Genomic DNA, 17,429 nt, shown 5'->3' on the forward strand with positions numbered 1-17,429 from the left:
ACGGGGTTCACAAACACCAGGGTCACGGCTGTCTCACTCTGGGTTTCTCTCCAGAATTAAGTGGTGCTTCTGGAGAGCCGGGGGGGGGGGACAGCAAGTGCCCTCCCACCAGCTGCCAACAACGAAAGCAGGTCTCCTTGCTTCCCTCTAAAAGCAGAGAGATTTATATATTTTTAGCATTTATAAAAAAAAAAAAAGAACATGAAAGAGTCTGTTCCTCCCTCCACAGTCATTGAGGCCCAGAGGTATTTCATTCTGAAGAGGCTTTTACAGAAGAATACAAAGCCTTTGCAGCAGGCTGCAGGAAACCCCAAAAAACGCATATTCTCTGTAAAAGGAAGGAGTTCAGAGAGATTCAGCCAAACCAAGTGACGGGCAGAGACGCTTAGATCAGCTGCACAGATCTTGCAACGCTTTCCCCAAAAAGCCTCTCCTGAGTGGAGCGAACTGGAGCAATTCTCGGTGCTGTGAACCCTTCGCAAAGCACCCAAAGTGCTCTGCAACCCAGGACTGCTCCCAGCCCGCCAGCCTGGTGCTAACACCTACCAGCTCTAGCAGAGACCCCGCTGAACGGGGCACAGCAACCCAGCAGGAACCAGTTCAGCCCCATCTCTCTGACGGTCCCATCAAGATCCCATTCATCTCTGGGTCCCAGAATTTGACCAGGACAGGACCCTGTTGTCCCTCCTTATGAATGCTGGGGAATGAAGACTAGGTGAGCAGAAACACTCCCTTAAATCTCGTCTGGGAGACAGCTCAGTGCCCTAATTCCCTCCTAACACCTTACAGATGTGGAAGGATGCACACTGGAGAGCTGCCATCGCCACTTCCAGCAGCAGCAGCAGGAGAAGCCACCACGAGCCCACGGCTCCCAGACCATGCAATTGCAGCAGGAGCAACGGAGCTGTGTCCTGCTGCCAGCACCCGCACTTCTGGCACTGCACCTTGCTGCTCCCAGCTTCGCGAAGGGCTTGGCACGTCGGGAAGCTCAGCCGTGATGGGTCCGCAGGCTCAGCTGAATGCTCTCATCCCACAACAGCCCAGGCCAAACACCTTTAAGCACACGAGCAAGGAGGAGCCCAAGGGGACTTGTAACTAAGCCAGAATTTGTCTGGCTACACACAGCTACCAAGGATGTATTTAAAAAACATCGTCTTTGCCCTAAGCAGAGATTTCAGCAATCAGCTCCCTCTAACTAACAAGTATATAACACTTGGTACCTCTAGTCTTTAAGTACCTACACCCTCCTGGCACGCTGGGGAAGGTAGGGACGTGCTCCCGTTTAAAAGGTGGGATGCTGACACATAGAAAGAGACTGTGTGGCCTGGTCCAGAAGAGACCAGGGACTCAAATCTGGATGTCACAAGTCTACTGCTTCTGCCATTAAGGCCCTTTTCTTCTCCCTCATGTCCACCTGCCTTCAGCAGGCAGGGAATGCCAGACCACCGGCCTCACCCAGGCGACAGGAGACAATGCAGCCTCCTCCCAGCTTCTAAAATCTTGAAAGCCAAACAGCACTGATTTCTTCCCTTATTCCCACCCCACCGTGAGGGAAGCCTCCCCCAATTCCCCATCAAGTACAGACCAAAGTCACTCGTGAAATACTCACGTCCCTCTTTTGCTGCCAAGGAAGGTCTGCGTTCATCCCCGAGACAGACCAGAGCAGGCTTGGCTCTGTGCCGCTCCGGAGCAGCCAAAGCATTAGCAGCTCTGAAGGCAGCCGCAGCCAGGGACAGGAAATCAGCAGGAAAAGCAAAATCTATCCCAGAGCTCCCGTCCAGCCTCAAAGTGACTCCCCGGTACTCCGCTTCCTTCCTGCGCCACAGGATTCCAGGGACGAGGGCACTCAGAGGCAGGGCTACTTACCCTGACTTGTTCTATTGACTTACTTCATTTTGTAAAGGAATGTATTTATCTGTTCCTTGCTGGAAACCAATCATCCGCTGCTTCTTCACCCTGTTGTCTCACCCGTCTCGCCATGGGAACCGCAGGTACTTTGATGCCTGCCAGCCTGGCTGATCTCAGCAGGTCTTTTGAACCCACTTCCACAATCACTGCCTAAAGCAGGTTCTTCCCACGCAATTCACTGCTCAGTGAATCATGGCCAGTGATTTTCCTGTCTCCAGGAACCATGCAGCACTTAGCTGGGATGAGTTCTCTTCTCCCTTTAGCAGGAGAAATACATAACTATCAGAAAAACCACTCCTGTCCTAACAGGACACCGGCTTTATCTGCACCGAGACCGGCAGTTCCTGTTCTTGCCCCAACATCCGCTCCACCGCGAAGGCTGGTTGTTCAGGAAATTTATTTCCATGTGTCAAGATTTCACTTAGTTTCTCAAGCTCCTCCAAGCTACAGACTTCGAATCACGAGCAGTCTCGGCCGGCATACACGAGGCTGCAGAGACGCAACCTTTTCAGTGCTCGGTGCCAACTTTGCACTGGGAGCTCCTAAATCTCCGTGCTGGCTGCACACGGGCATACCGGGGGATTCATCTCTGAGCCGTTGACACCTTCCCCAACTCTTCAGGGTGACAGTGGAAAGAGCAGCAGTGCAGAAGGAATAATCCTGCAGGGAGGACCCAGCTCTGTTCACGGGATCCCTCCAAACCAGCGGGGACAGACCTAGAGAGCGCAGAGCGCCGACCAGAGCTGCGGGTCAGCCACAAAGGTTGGTACGCACGGCAGCAGATGTTGGGAAGTGCACAAAGAGCCTTTCCAAAGGCCTCTTGGGCATCGCTAGGAACTCAAGCCCATGACCGAGAGCAAAGACAACAGCTAATTGGTTTCACACTGTTACCAGTTACCCAAGACAGGGCTATAAAGGAGCAAAGCGTGACGTCGCTTGCCTTGGAGTCTCCCGGAGTCACGCACCAGACACCATGAAGCAGATTCTGGGACTCGCAACAGCAGGAAGGCAAGAAAACAAGCACTACACGACAGATACTACATGACCATCACAGCAAACGCCTCCAGTGGAAAGCCACAACAGCTCAGGGACACTCAGAAGCAAGCAGCTATTCCTAAAAGACTAACGGCTCCCAACAGACTCAAGCAAGTACAAACACCCAACCAGGCTGGAATCTACACAAAGCAGGCATTAGGCAAAGGCTCAAATATTATTAGCACAAAACACGGCAGCCTCTGTAGCCAAGCCCCCGGGCAGAGGATTTTTAGACGCTTTTGACATACCTCTCAACCTGTCAGAGACTGAATGCAGGACACCAGCCCTCCAACACGAAGCAAAATTCCTCACTGCAAGTGGCTGATGGGGAAGGGGCAGAGGCACTGACTCAGAGACACATTTGAGGTGCTGATTTCATCGAGGAGGGATAGAAATTGAGGGTTGGAAACACTGAGCTCTTTTCCAGAGTAATCCTGTTTTGGTGCGTTTCGTTCCCCTGGATCTGGTATTCAAAGCGTTTCACTGCTTTTGCATGAAAACAGCTTCTCTTGCTCTTTTGAGTTCAGAAACTCTTGCTACTTATTGCCACCCAACCTGGAGTCACAGTCCTCCATCTGTGACACCTACAGCGTAGCTGGGAGGCCAGAACAAAAAGGAGCCACAAGAACATGGCAAACTCGTTAAAGGAACTGAGATCCCATTCCCAGGCAGCCACCTTCGCCGTTTAGGTGAGTGAGGAAGAGCTGGGATGAGTCCTGCAGTCTACTCTGCGGGAGACATGGGCAGCCCTCTAAAAAGGACATGGCTTGGCATCACTCAGGTCGGTGGAAATTTGGCTCTAGCTTTCACAAGGAATTGCACAGAGCCTCTGAACGAAAGGACCCGACACCCAACAGGATGCAAAGCAACCTCTCTCCCAAACGCACCGACTCGAGCTGAGAGGTAAGCAGGTAAGCAGGCTCCTTCCCCTCCTCCTTACCTTCGCACCCGGTGGTGTAAATGCTGATGCTGCCGCGTTATAAGGGCACTTTCCCAAACAGGGCCACTGTGACTACTCCTATACCAGCTCACGGCTGGGTGCCCCGGGTAGGGCGCGCTAGTGAAGCCATGGTCCGACTCCGTCTCTGCGGCCAGCGATGAGGCAGAGCTCCCCATGGTTCCCCCCTACCCAGGCCACGCTGAGATTTATCCTAGGTTAGGTCCAAGCCAGTGGCACGGGCAGTTCGGGTGGAACAGGCGAGGCGCTGCGGCATGGGCTGCTGTAAAGATCCCAACACACTGGAGAAAGGAAGGTCGGTTCTGATCAAGAGTTGAAAAAAAAAAAAAAAAAAAAAGAGAAAGGGGAAAAAAAGGAAAGAAAAAGAGAGAAAGATAAGGTATGATTTAAGCAACAACCCTCCATTTTTAGAAGCCTATTAATGCATGCTCTGACCAGGATCCCCGTCCTAGCACTTACAGGAATGGGAAGGGCTGTTTGACTGAATCCAGCTTTTACTGCCTGGAGATGGGGAGGACGGGGGCTCTGGAAGAGGCTCTCCCCAGCTAAGCCCCAGGAGTTCCCAGGCACGGGGAGGCAGCCCGGCTAGTGGAGGAAAGCACACCAGAGCCCAGCAGAAAGCCCTTGCCACCACGGTAAAGCAGCAGAAAAGGGGGCAAGCAAGTCTCACTTCGAGCCCAAACCAGCAGCCCCGGGAATCACAGGCACAGAGGGTGTTCTGCAAGCTCCAGGCTCCGACTGGCACACCAGGTTTTCAGTTACCCCAGCTACGAGGAGTACGACTTGACGGTTTGTATGTGGTGAGGAGATTTTCTTTTTCTTCTATGTAAAATCAAATATCCCTCTTTTCCTGTTCCCCAGTAACGCCCCAGTAAGGCTGAAAACGGACAGACTGGGTATCTGCACAGTATGTCTTCTGTGACTGTTTCACACAGCGCAATGAAACACTTTCTTTCAGCTCACGCCAATTTTTAGCTGCTACTGAGCATCCCCCGACCCACAGAAGCAGGTCTGGGGCTTTGACTGTTCTTCCTTTCACACCCTCTCTCTTTCCTACTTTTTAGAATTTATTCTTTGAGCACCCTCACAGTTAAACCACAGAAACATTTCGTGTCCTCTAGTATACAAAGAAGTTTAAATACACGCATGCCTCTCCTTAAAGGAAAAAGGCACGGCAATCTGGATGCGTGTCAGGAGGAACGGATCAAGGGAACATTTAACAGAGCAAAAAAGAAGAAACGAGGAAGAAAAAAAAAAATTAGCACAGCTGAGCTTATTCATTTACCCACCAGGATTTATAGAGATGAATGAACTGTAGAAGGACCCTTGCGAAGAAACTACTTTGTGTAGTAAAAAGGCTGAAACAAAGACTCCTAAAATACAGTTTTTCAATCCCAGGATTGTTCTAAGGGATCAAGAAAGGCCTTGATGGATAACAGCCTCTCGCATGCGGCAGCTCAAGGAGCAGGTGCAGTTTTGCTATGACCTTAATACCGGAATGCGCCGGCATTAGGCCATTAACTGGAGAATGTTAACTGCTCTGTCGTGGCCTCTTCTCTGCAACCTGCAAAGCCCGGGCTAACAAAATAAAACTAAGAAAAGCCCAAGAATACAGTTTTCCCCACCTCGATTTCCTCATTTTAATCTGTCTGCCTGACTGCTGTGCATCAGCCAACACATCTCCACACCTTGCTTCTTGCTACCTGCCCAACAGCAAGATTTCACCGATTTCTGCAGATCCAGCCAAAAGGGACCCCCGGCGCCTCCCCTCTCCTTTCCTGCTATTCAAGCAGTTAATTTGTAACAAATCTGATTTTCTGGCTAAATGAAAGCCATGCGATGTGAGGGGAAGAGCATTTCCAAGTATCATCAGCTCAAGTTTCAGTGGAGACGTCAGTTGTCCCACACCTATGGCATCTCCGGCTTCTCACCGTCGACGGCTCCCCCGCAGCGAGCGCTGTACGCGCTCCGGCAGCCGCGCTGCGCAGCAGCAGAGGGACGGGGAACGCAACTAAGAGACCTGCTAGAAGAACAAACTGTCTCTCACCTCAAGACTTGGTTTCTAACATGATAAAGTAAATAAATAAAGGCAAGATGGGTAGAAACACAGCCCCCAACGGTTCACCGCAGGCTGAGCGAAACAGAAGGCGGGGTGCTCAGTCAGTTAATAGCCTTTTTCCCCCCCTCGAGCAGAGCTAAACTGCCAAATAAAGCAATTCCACAGGCTGGTTCGAGACCACTTCCTCAGCTGACTCTCCAGCTGGAAAAGCAGAACCCTTTGCTTCCTCCTCCTACACACGGAAACGCCAGTTTTAGCTCACCACAGGCGAGAGACATGCCTGCTGCCCGCATCACTGCTGGCTCCCAACGCGTTGCTCGTGTCTCGGCCCGTCCTCCTCCGCCGGGTCTGCACCAGGGAGCCTGAGCCGGCGGCTCAACGCAAACGCTCTGCAGGGAGAGGAGAGGCTGGGAGTCCTGCTTTAAAGCGGTGCGGTAAAACCCCACGGTGGGTGGAGCTGGGGAGAGGAAGGGATCTATAAATAGGTGGAGGATAACCCAGCTAAGTCGGAGTGATCTCCATGACTGTCTGGTCTAAGTGGGCTGCTTGGCTACGAGCGCTGCGTGAAATCGGATTTCTCTGGGCAAAGGAGTAAATCCTTTTCTTCAGGGTCACCCCTCACGCCAGGTGAGAGCAGCCAATGAACAATATTCAGGGGGGAACGGTGGCCCAAGGAGGGGAGAGGGCAAACCTGCTCAAAAAGAGGAGGAGTGGCAGCATTACAGCTCAATGTAAGCATGTATGTGCTCGCCACGCTGAGCCACAAAGCGCCCTTGGCCAACACTAAGCAAATGAAGAGCCTGCAAGAAGTAGAGGCGAGAATGAAAACGACACTCTGGCAAGGGAAGGGGTCAATTAAAGAAGCCTACGAAGAAGAAAGCCTCTCTGGAAGCACCCAGCCTTATTTTGGAGGAGCTTCTCCCACCGGGCAGGGAGGTGCGCCGGGAGATGCCCTGCAGGCACATCACCCGTGCTGAACGGGGAAGGCTTCCGCCAAGGGGAGCGAACTGCCAACAGCTCCTCTGCCTTGGCAGGAGGGAGCAGGATTTTCCTCCTAATTAATAAAGCGCTGCTTCCACCTATCTAATCAGGAGAGGAAGCAACAATGTGAGCAGATTGAAGTGCCTTGAGAAGGGTGGATCTCACTCATGGAAATTAACAGTTAAGCACCTTAGCAAGATGCTGAGTTTGGATTTTGGTTTTTTGCCCCTTGCAGCTGCAATAATTACCAGGTTTCAACTGACGCTGTTTAATTGCTCCCAAAATATTGCTTCCAAAATAAACCCAGATTTGATCTTTCCAGCCCCGAGCCACTCGCACCCACTTCCCCGGATCCGCTGTACTTGATGCAGACCCTTCCTCAAATTGCCCCACCAGCACCCCGAGCAGCAGGCCCTTACAGCGAGTCCAGGACAGCAGAGCTCGCCCACGGAGGCTCCTCCTGCTGCCGGGACCGCAGAGCAGTGGCCTGGACGCTTCCAGACAAACCCTGTTGCTCAGCACCAGTCGGCAGCGCTGACCCCGTGGGCCCCAGCTCTGCTGTCACACCACCCACAGCGAAGCGGGCAGGAAGGGTGGGATCTGGCTCTGCCCAACCCCCTTTCCTTCCCTCTGGCTCCAAAGTAGGTTTTGGCTCTGAAGAGAGCAAAAAAAAAAAGAAAAAAAATGGAAGTAGCCCACGTGTTTCAATGTATCTAGGAAGCTGCAGGATCAACTTTTCCTAGGATCCTCCTGGGATCAGCCCCAAGCTCTTCCCTCTGGCACGCAGCAGGAAGAAGCGGCAGGGGTCCCTGGAGCTGCTCCAGCCCACGGAGGAAACCAGTGAGGCAGAGGGACCCCAGCTGGTCCCACGTGCAGGAGCCTCCTCCTTGTGATGGGATAGCCCCCACGCTCCTTTTCCGATTCATTTATTCGCCCATGCAGCACAAGCCAGCTCAGCTCCTGCCTCAGTTTTCCAGCCTCACTTGGTTCGCAGCCTCCCAGGCTCAGGGACAAGACTTCGTCACTTCATTAATTCCTCCACTCCCCCAATCCACAAATAAAGTCACCTCTGAGCTACTCCCTTGCTCCAGGGAAGATCCAGGAATGAAAACGCAGCCACTCCACACACCAGCTAGCTCTCGTCTGAGGTGCCAGGCCAAGCAGCTGGCCCAGGAGAAGGCACACCACGTACCTGGGGGAAAAACATCCCTCAAAGCTGTGCCCAGAGGAAGCCACATGGCAGGAGGCTTAATTCTAGGATGGAAGCTGCGAGTATCAGCCCTTCTCTTCCCTCTGCCCTGTGAACTCCCCTGCCTGGGGGCTAAGACATGCTGGGACCTGGTACCACCCTCAAGAGCAAAGGAGGAGCTCTCTACTCTCACTCGCAGGCAACCTGCTGCTTGCACGGAGAAATAAGGGTTCCTGCAGAGCTCCGAACGCGTGCTCCCCACAGGCAGCCCTGGCAGGAGCAGCCTCCTCTCCGCGACCGCAGGACAGAACTCGCACATCCTAAACACAAAGGAGTTCAAGGGCAGCGGAGCGCAGCTGGAGGAGCTGTGGTTGGCTCGGGGCATCAAACCGGAGGAGACCACTACATACATCATGGAGACAGGGCAGACCTTTGACCCTCTACCAACCTTGCCACCAGGCAGAGGAGATCTCCCCACCTACCACCGAAGGAGACACAGGCTCACAGGGGAAGCAGGGAACAGCGTGCAGGGATGGGTAAGGCACACAGCATGGGACGTGTCAGTGTAAGAAGGTTATAAAGTCACGGAGGAGGTCTGGCACGGGATAACTAAAGGAGGACGCAGAGTGGAGGCCTGACGGTGTGCCATGCCAACCAAGGCAGGAAAAAAAGCCCACGCATTTGTGTGCACAGCAAATGACATGCAGCCGGGCTCCCTGCTCTGCAGGGCAGCGGGGCAGAACCGGAGGACGTGCAAAGCCAGGTACCGGCACCAAGCAGAGCGTGACTCGTATTCCCCATGCCGAGAGGACCCTGATAAAAGAAGTAATCCCAGGGGAGGAAGGGAGAACAGCCTCTCTTTTTCCACAAGGCAGGGAGGAAAGAGCAGACGAGCAACAAGACATCCACCTCAGACAGATGCAGGACAGACTGAAATCCAAGGTACTAAGCACCGACCCAATGAGAGCTCAAGTGCAGCAAGAGATCCCGTGATCACCCACGGGACCCCTGTCGCAAAGCAGCCAAGCAAACCGGGATGCCCCGTGCTGAGCGGGTGTCTTGGTGAGAAGAAATGACAAGAAACAAAGTTCTGCTGCTCTTTCTTCCTGTCCTCACTGCCAAGCCAGCGCTACCAGGCGGCCCCAGTGCTGCAGTCTTGGCAGGCAATTCAGGTGTCAGCAAGTCCCAGTTCTTTGCAAAGCTTCTGGCAGGGAGGGGTGGGAAGGCACCTCCAAGGACGGACTGAGGCACAGGTGTAACAGGAAGGACAGGCCAGCGGTTGGCACGCTCAGCTGGGACGTGGGAGGCTTTCTCAGCCCTCGCGCTCTACCGCAGGGCTTCCCGTGTGACTCGGGGCAGAGGCCCGTGACTCAGACAGCACCACCCTACCTCCCAGGGCCAAGAAGTCTTCAGGTTCGCAAGGCACTAGGGATGACGGGCAGCGCGCAAGCACCGCAAATGGGAGGACGGGGAAAACGGAGAGAAGGGTAAAACTTACCCAAATGTTGTTGCGGGGCAGCAGGGCTGAGAGAAGAGAGGCAAGTCAGATGTTCTGGCCTTAGAGGAAATCTAGGGGACTGGAAGCTGCAGCAAAATGAGCTATTTTCCAAATCGCGGTAAGAAATAAGATTGGTGCACTACTTGTGGAGATATCATTAGATGAAATTAGCTGCCTGGAAACAGATTTCCAGATGGGCTATTAATGAGGTAACAAGATAATTTAACCTGGAGTCCTGGACCAGCGCAGAACAGGACCTCACGCTTCATGCTACGCTTTAGCAAAGCCCTGACCAGCAGCACATCTTTCTGGCCACAGACAGTAACATGCAAAGGCAAGCTTGAGGATCTTTACCTTCTTGCAGCTGCCTTGAAACTGGTTCTGGCCCCACTTTAACACAGAAGCAGCTCATACACAGCAGCTGTGTTGGGCTGAGCTGCATTTAACGCCCAGCACTGACTCTTCATAAGTATGCAGGCAGAGGAAGAGGTGTCCAAAGCCTGAAGCAAAAGATTGATAGGAAAAGTAGATTTATTGTAGAGCCAGCTCAGCCACAAAGCAACTAGCGTCAAAGTCTGAAAAAAGTTTCCTCCTCTCCCTTGCACAGGACACTGAAAACCAGTGACAGATCATCCAGTGAGCTACTGGAAATCTATCAATGTCACTTTGAGAGAGCGGATTATACAAGTTTGAAAGGGCAATCAACATCTTAATTACAAGCTACTGGGAGAAAAAGAGGGAGAAGCAGTGGACGGGAAGCCTTCTTCAAAATAAGGGCTAACTTCAAAACCCATCTCCATTGACACCTGAAGAGCAGGAAGGTCCTTTTCTGAATAAGCACAAAAACGGCAACAAAGGCACTGCCGGAGCAGGGTCTGAATGTACAAACATTAAAAAAAAAAAAAACCAAAAAAAAAAAAACAAATGAAACCCAAATCTCTAAAACCCTAGTGCTCTCTTAAGCCAATTAACATTGCTTCAATGAAGCACAACGAGCCGCTCGTGGCCGGCATTTGAGCACAGTGTTAACAAAAGCCTGTGCGGGCTGGCATGGTTTGCCTCATTAGTACCATCGCGGTAATGCCACAGACAGACAGACAGACAAGGGGAAGAAACAAAACAAGACAAGCCACAGCATCCAATCTTGGGGAGCTTTACCAGCAGATCTAATTTCCAGATCTTTTCCTCCCCGTATTTATAATCCTTGGAGCAGAGTTCTGTCATCCTGCTCAACCCACAGACTGCCCCAGCTACAGAACACGCCAGGCTGAAAAATCACCTCGACAGACTGCCTGCTGAGACCAGTTGCATTATAAAAACAGAAAGCTTTTACTTGCCTGCTACCAATATGCTATAGATTTAATGGGAAGTAGCATAAGCAGGGATGCTTTGCAGGAAGAACACACACACGGGACTCTTGCCAGGAAAAATGCATCTTGAGTAACACATGTGCTCTTAGTTTCCTCTTTTTTTTTTTCAGAAAGGTTTAACTACACTCCGGGTTACCCAGCAGCAATAAAACATTTTTTTTTTTCCCCTTTCTCACTTACAGCAGAGTGTTGATTGGTAAACAGCAGATCTTCCTGTCTGAGGCTGTGCCAGCCTGTGCCGAACAGAACTGTTGTTATTGCACATTCACAGCTAGAGATAAACATGAATAAGAGCCACGAGTAAGAGCCAGGCACTGGCTCTTCAATACATTGCTTTTTCAGGTTCACCTTGATTCGACTGCTCCTGACAACATCTCTCCCTCCTGAAGGGGCAAGATGGCAAAAGTAGCAAGGACAAGCGTTAAAAAAGACACAAGTGACAGTAGCGCAAAAAGTGCTCTTCTGTATTCGCCAACATTCACAAATCGCGCAGCTCAGAACTCCACCTGCACTTAAAACACTCAAAAGCACAACACGGAAATAAACGGGCCCAGCAAAACCAACCTCCCCAAAAGAAGCAACGGAAAAACAAAGTAGCTTCCAACACATTTCTCAGGACAAATCTGCATCGAGAGCCATGACTGGTGCAGGACATAAAGGTTACAGCGAACCAGGGAAGAAAAAAAAAATTTGCAAGTCATCTCTCATCTGCAAGATGACACTCTGCAATGGCACAAGAACAATAAACCAGCCCAGGAAAACTGGATACTGGAAGTCAGAGGAGGGTTTCTAACCTTTCAAAGAGCAGATCTCTGGACCAGCTGCTCCAGTAGCACTGGGGGAAAAAGCACAGAGTTAATTCCAACAATTAGTTCCTGGACAAGTTTGTGACCTGCACGAGATGACTGTCTTCAGCAGCAGGGAACCGTCGCTGAGCCATGAAGTTCCTCCCAACACTCAGCAAGCTGAATTCATAGAGGGCCACAGGTGCCCAGGCACAGCACAAACACGAGGTCGTACCCAAAAGGACATTAGGGATTGCATCTTCAGATCATGCTAAGCTGACAGATAAGCAGATGAAGAGCTGGCCGCTGCAGAAGGGAGAGAGTTGCAGCAAGAAGCAGAGGCTCGCAGCCAGTGAAAACCCAGGGCACGGACTTGGAAAGCAAAGTCTCAGAGACAGAGGGTGGAGGAGACGTCCCCTGAGCACACTGTCCCCAGACACGCCAGCCACAGCTTTAATTCTAGCACAGATTAGACACAGTAAATATGTCATTCATCCAAGCCACATCCAGCTGCATCCCTTGCTAGAGACAGCTCCCAGTCTTCACCGCACTGCCCTGTCCCGAGCCACAGGCTCTTCACACAAGGGCAGCAGTACCTGGGTGTCTCCTTCCACCACTTTCACGCAATTTGGCCCTTCCCGGCTTTAATCAGGCACGACGTCCCAATTTCCAACCAACTGGCCTAGATTTAAACCACCACGTCTCTGGCTGTGCCTCAGGCGAGCGCAGAGGTAGGATAAGCCTGACAGACAACAGCGGCATTTGCCATTTCCATCACAACCGACCAGGAGATAAAAGCATAAGAATCAGCGAGAACTGCGCAAGAGGCGGCCGCCTTCCCCGCGAGCACAGGGGAGGTGGGACAGGGAGAGCGAAACCCAGAGCGGGCAAGAAGGCCGCTCCTCTTCTAGCACAGCTCAGTGCGATAACCTAACGGAGAAGCATCACGCTACTGCCCACCCCTCTCCACCTCCAGATTACACCTGTACTCTGTCCTGGGCCATCCTGCAGAACACGTGAATCCTTCTGCACACTGATGGCGTAGCCATGCCATTATTTCTTTAAGGAGATGATATTGTAATTGAAATTATATGACTGGAATAACACCTGGTACAACCGAAGTGACAGAGGTAGAACAGCGCCTGACACCACTACGATACTCCCCTTTCCTCACCGGAGTAGCTATACTGCCTTACTGTCTCCATCACGAGCGGCTCCTCTTCAGCTACACCAATAGAGCTGAAACTGTAGGATGTGTTCAATTACACAACGCCTTAAGCAATATTTGCCCATGAGAGCAGTTACTTGAACAAATATAATGATCACATGAGGAAAACGCTGTGCTCTAAGATGAGAGGGCTGAAACATAATGCAGATGCTTTGAGTAAGAAGCTGCCTTTGCTACAGCAAAGCCAGCCCTAACGGGCCATCCAGCGCACCTCCCCGCGCAGCGACGGAGCCGGCCTCTTAACCAAGACCAGCTGGCTGCACCCTGAACCCATGTTAACCCAAACAGGCAGATGGAGAGGAGATCACGTTACAGCAGCCGCTCTCAAATGCCCTGCAGGACGTACCCAGCTGCCTTAGCCTCGTGGGGTGCCTACAGACCCCCAGCCTTCCCTCCGCCAGGCTCTGCTTGCTAACGCACCCTGCACGGCAAGGTCAGGCAACGGGAACGACGCCTTTGCACACCTGCAGTAGCATTCACAAGACACTCCAAGGCTGCATCAAAACCAATCCAAGAGCAGGAACGTTACTCCATCCCTCCCTCAGTTGAGAGCTACCCATGGCGCAGATCTCGGCCAACACCTTCGTGGTGACAGTCACCACTCAAGGACCAGAGTGCTCATGGCCTGGCTTCATTGACCGCAACTGTAAGAGATTCCTGCAGACCTTCTGCTGAGGCTGGACACCAAAGTCACACGGAGACTCCAGCTAGCCCATAAGCACCCAGGCAGACCAGCACGCTAGCCTCCATCCAATTAATCCAAAGCCCTGGCCTGGGATAAGACCACATCAGCCTTGCTCATTCAAACAGAACGACAACACCATCAGACACTCTCCTGCAGCAGACACCGCAAGCGTATCCTGAAGGTACAAGCTTCCCACAACCTCGTCCCGTCTCTGCAGAGCAGGCTCCGAATCGCCAGGCTGAAAGCCGCCCAGCCACATAAGGTACGCACACCACAGTCATCCCTCCGTCCCAGTCCTGGGCTGGGAACCGCCACGGCACTGTGGTCATGGCAGGCAAAGCAATGCGGAGTTTCTTAGATTAGTTTATTTCCCTGCCTTTGCACGGCCTCAAACAGTCACGCAGCTTCCACGGCTTAAGACTGCGAGGTCCTGGGAGAGCCCACATTTTCTCTGCCACTCTTACAGTTTCTTCTTTGCCACGAGAAAACCAGAGGATGCCAGTATCCCCACCCATAAGAGCACGTGGCCTTCATACAGCCAGCAAGGAGAGGGGAACACTCAAAGAAGGAATTAAAACAAGGAAGACAGACAAGAATGGCAGGCGCAGGAGACAAGAAGCAGGGTAACCGTGCTTACAAACCAGAGCAGAAAAGGTCTTTTTCCTTGCAGCCCCTCCCAGCCCAGCACAGAGCCAACTGCAGTCAGAAAAGCCTCTCACCCAACACGGTTTCTGCTCTGCAGGTCCAATGCCCTGTTGGTGTGAAGTCAGCCTGGCGTCCCCGGCATCGAACGGCTGCTGTTGGCACCAGCTGAGCGGCCCGGTTGGAGGAGCATGCTAGATGGTCTCTGCACAGAGCGGCCGGTAGCACACCACGCCTGCTAGAAGGAGCCGCGCCGAGCTGGTGAACAGAGAGGAAAGAAAGGCACGTAAGAATAAATGGCTGCTAAGACTCCGGGCAGATCAGCATCGCACCAGAAGCGACCAACCTCACATTTCAGGTCACTCAATCAGCCTCCACTTGAACTACAGCTCTCAGAAGGCTCTGTGCATCCCGTGGCATCCAGCTGGCACCGGGCTGGAGCTCGGTCCCGCCTGGAGACAGGAACCGGTCTGCTTTTGGGTGACTCAGATTCTTCACTCGTGGTTCCAGAACCGTTGGCGGTGACTTTATAGTTCAGTTCCCACCACCGGCCTTACTCCCTCTGACGGCGGCTGCTGCTTAGCATTCTGGTGAGAGCTGTCGTCGTACCAGGTAACGCAACACCTCATGGGCACAGCAGGATCTTAACGATAAGGATTCTGGACAGCTCTCAACAATTAGCAACAGGGCAGGATCTCCCAAGGGGTCTGGATGCGAACGCAGGGATGTCTGGAGGGGCACGCTGCCTGAATGTTCAAAGACAGAAACAGATGTTAATTACTCTGCATGGCCAGGACATCGTTAGCAGTTACATCGACTGGAAATTCAAAAGTACAAATTCCTCTGATTATGTCAAACGTGCCCATCCCACCCCCAGGAGGCATGACGTTTGAAAGCTTGCCTCGGCAAATGTCCCTCCTGCAAGACATTTCCCCTTCCCCCTTCATATTCCCTGCTCTCGAAACAACCTGTTTTAATGGAATTCATACTTTGCCAAAGTGCTGGCTCCTTTGGGACAAGCTTTTATCAGATGGAGGCAACGAGAACCCTCGTCCATAACTGTTTGGCTCACCAGCACGCTCTCACTTTCTCTACTTTAGATTGGGGAGGAAGCAAAAAAGCAAATAAGGATTCGGCCAGAGCGATGTGCTCGCTGAGCCTCTTTGGGAGCACGGCAGGAGCACACAAGAGCAACAGCCCCGGTTCTGCCCCCGCCGCCTTGCCCGCTCTCCCCGCAGCCACACCAGCGGGTGCAGCGCGAGGCCCCTGGGGCAGCCTGTGGTGAATTCACAGAGAGCTTTGCTCTTCCAGCGCTCTGCGCCACTGAGATTTCCAGGCAGCGGGAAAGAGACAACCTGTGGTGAACACCCGGACACGTGCTGCTAATGGACTCAAACCAGCCAACGGAGAATGTTATGGAGAAGGCAAGAGACACCACTCGGGAACCAGTAAAAAGTAAATAAGGGACTGATTGAGGCTCAGAAGGACCATCCTGATCCTTTTAAACCCACGGGTCTGTACGGCACTGGCTCCACAGGGAACTCCTGGCCCACAGCATCTCCGAGGCACTCGGACAGTCAAGCCGCTCCTGCCCACTGGAAAGGCTTATGAGAGCTAAAGAGAGAGCGCGACAAACACCAGAGGACGGAGTACCCCACAAATGCCTACATCAGTCTACGTGACACCGCGTCATTTTTCTTGCAGGAGACGTGTTCGCATACGCACGGGCTAGGAAGAGAAACCGCTTAACACCCAGCAGCTTAAAATAAAACCTTTTGGCTGTGCTGAAATTCCAAGGACTGCTGGCCCGAGTCTTGCGGTGACCGATACAGGCAAGGTGGAGAGCAAGACCTTGACCAGGTCAGTGCTCCGGCCTCTCTGGAGAGCAGGGCTGCCACGGCGGGGAGGATACAGCCCAGCACGCAAGGACCCTCGTGCCGTGTTCCCACTTCCACGGGCCAGCACAAATTCGGGGGAGTTAACTTGTAACCCGGCAAAGCTGCCTGAGAGCTAGCTTCTCTGCAAACCTTTTTGTTCCAGGAGCAGAAGGACCGTTTGCTGTCAGAGGAACACAACACAGCGCAAGCTGGGAAGCTGCCTGTGATATCCCAGTAAACCAAAATCATCTGGGCTGGAGCTGGGAACAAGAAGCCGAAGGGGAAACTTTGGTGCCGCAGGAGGTGCCACATTAGGAGTGCAGCTGGGCGATATCACCGGAGCGGGACGACAGCTTTCTGTAAGGTCTGGTCTCTATTTCACCAAAGTGAAGGTGTATTGATAACCCTGCGGCTCTGGTAAGGGCCGCTAACCCCTAACACCAGCTCGGCCTCCCTGACACAGTGCCATCGCCACCCTCCTCCAACGCTGACGCTGCTCAGGCCCACGGCATTTAGTTAGCGCCCTGGCTTGTTACAAAAGGGGCTGCACTGCAGGAACAGAAAAGCTATTTCTTTTTTTATGAACGCGCATTAGAGTTTACACCATTGGCAAAGTGCGGAGGCATGCATTTGTAGAGGAACAGAGATATGGTTCCAATGCTGTTTTAAATGGGCAAGCCTAAAGACTCGGCTTCGGTTTGTAGAAATTAAACTTGATCATCTCAAGCTGGCAAAAATAGCCCCATGTTCCCTCAAGTTATTTTCTTTTCAACTAGGCAGGGTACAGCACAATAGGAAATATCAGCAGTTATGTACTCAACCTCCAGAAACCCAAAGGGCCAATTCCAGCAACCCACGGCAGCTTTCCAATCCTCCCTGATCTATTTGCCGGAGTTAGACTGAAAAGCATGCTGCCCCCAAGCCATTCAGCAAACTCCACGTCCCGCTAATTACATCAATATAGATGTATTATCTTGGCTGTCAAACATCGGCTGCCTGAGCAGGACGACGCTCTGCAATGTAAATGCAGGAAAACAATTGCTCTTTCTGCTGCTGACACATTTCCGTGGATCTTAGTTCCCTTCCAGGGCTCCCCCTTTTCCCTTCTGCCCAGGCACCAGGGCAGCAGCCTTTTTTTCCAGAGCAAGAGGAAACGGCACACAAAAACCCTCCTCATCCTTTCAGCGACCGAACACGAGCACATTTTGGGAACA

The 17,429-nt window shown here is 52.4% G+C and overlaps 1 protein-coding gene across 5 annotated transcripts in view; it reads right to left on the reverse strand.

The window, feature by feature from the left end:
• Window positions 1-17,429, reverse strand: part of CAPN15 (calpain 15) — a 60,986-nt gene that overhangs the window by 40,064 nt on the left and 3,493 nt on the right. For 2 of the 5 annotated variants that reach the window (XM_087730394.1, XM_087730395.1), the window contains exons 2-4: window positions 14,685-15,084; window positions 14,416-14,596; window positions 3,884-4,203 (exon numbers count right to left, since the gene is read on the reverse strand). In XM_087730394.1, the coding sequence (XP_087586520.1) occupies window positions 3,884-4,059 (176 nt within the window). In that variant the 5' untranslated portion in view covers window positions 4,060-4,203; window positions 14,416-14,596; window positions 14,685-15,084. Of the gene's footprint in view, window positions 1-1,889; window positions 2,166-3,883; window positions 4,204-6,222; window positions 6,359-14,415; window positions 14,597-14,684; window positions 15,085-17,429 lie in introns of those variants that run through there. The other 3 variants (XM_087730396.1, XM_087730397.1, XM_087730398.1) reach the window with 3 other exon arrangements.

The sequence above is a fragment of the Nipponia nippon genome, unplaced genomic scaffold, assembly GCF_047370975.1.
Source record: "Nipponia nippon isolate SJK-2023a ecotype South Korea unplaced genomic scaffold, ASM4737097v1 scaffold_5, whole genome shotgun sequence".
NCBI classification, from domain to species: domain Eukaryota; kingdom Metazoa; phylum Chordata; class Aves; order Pelecaniformes; family Threskiornithidae; genus Nipponia; species Nipponia nippon.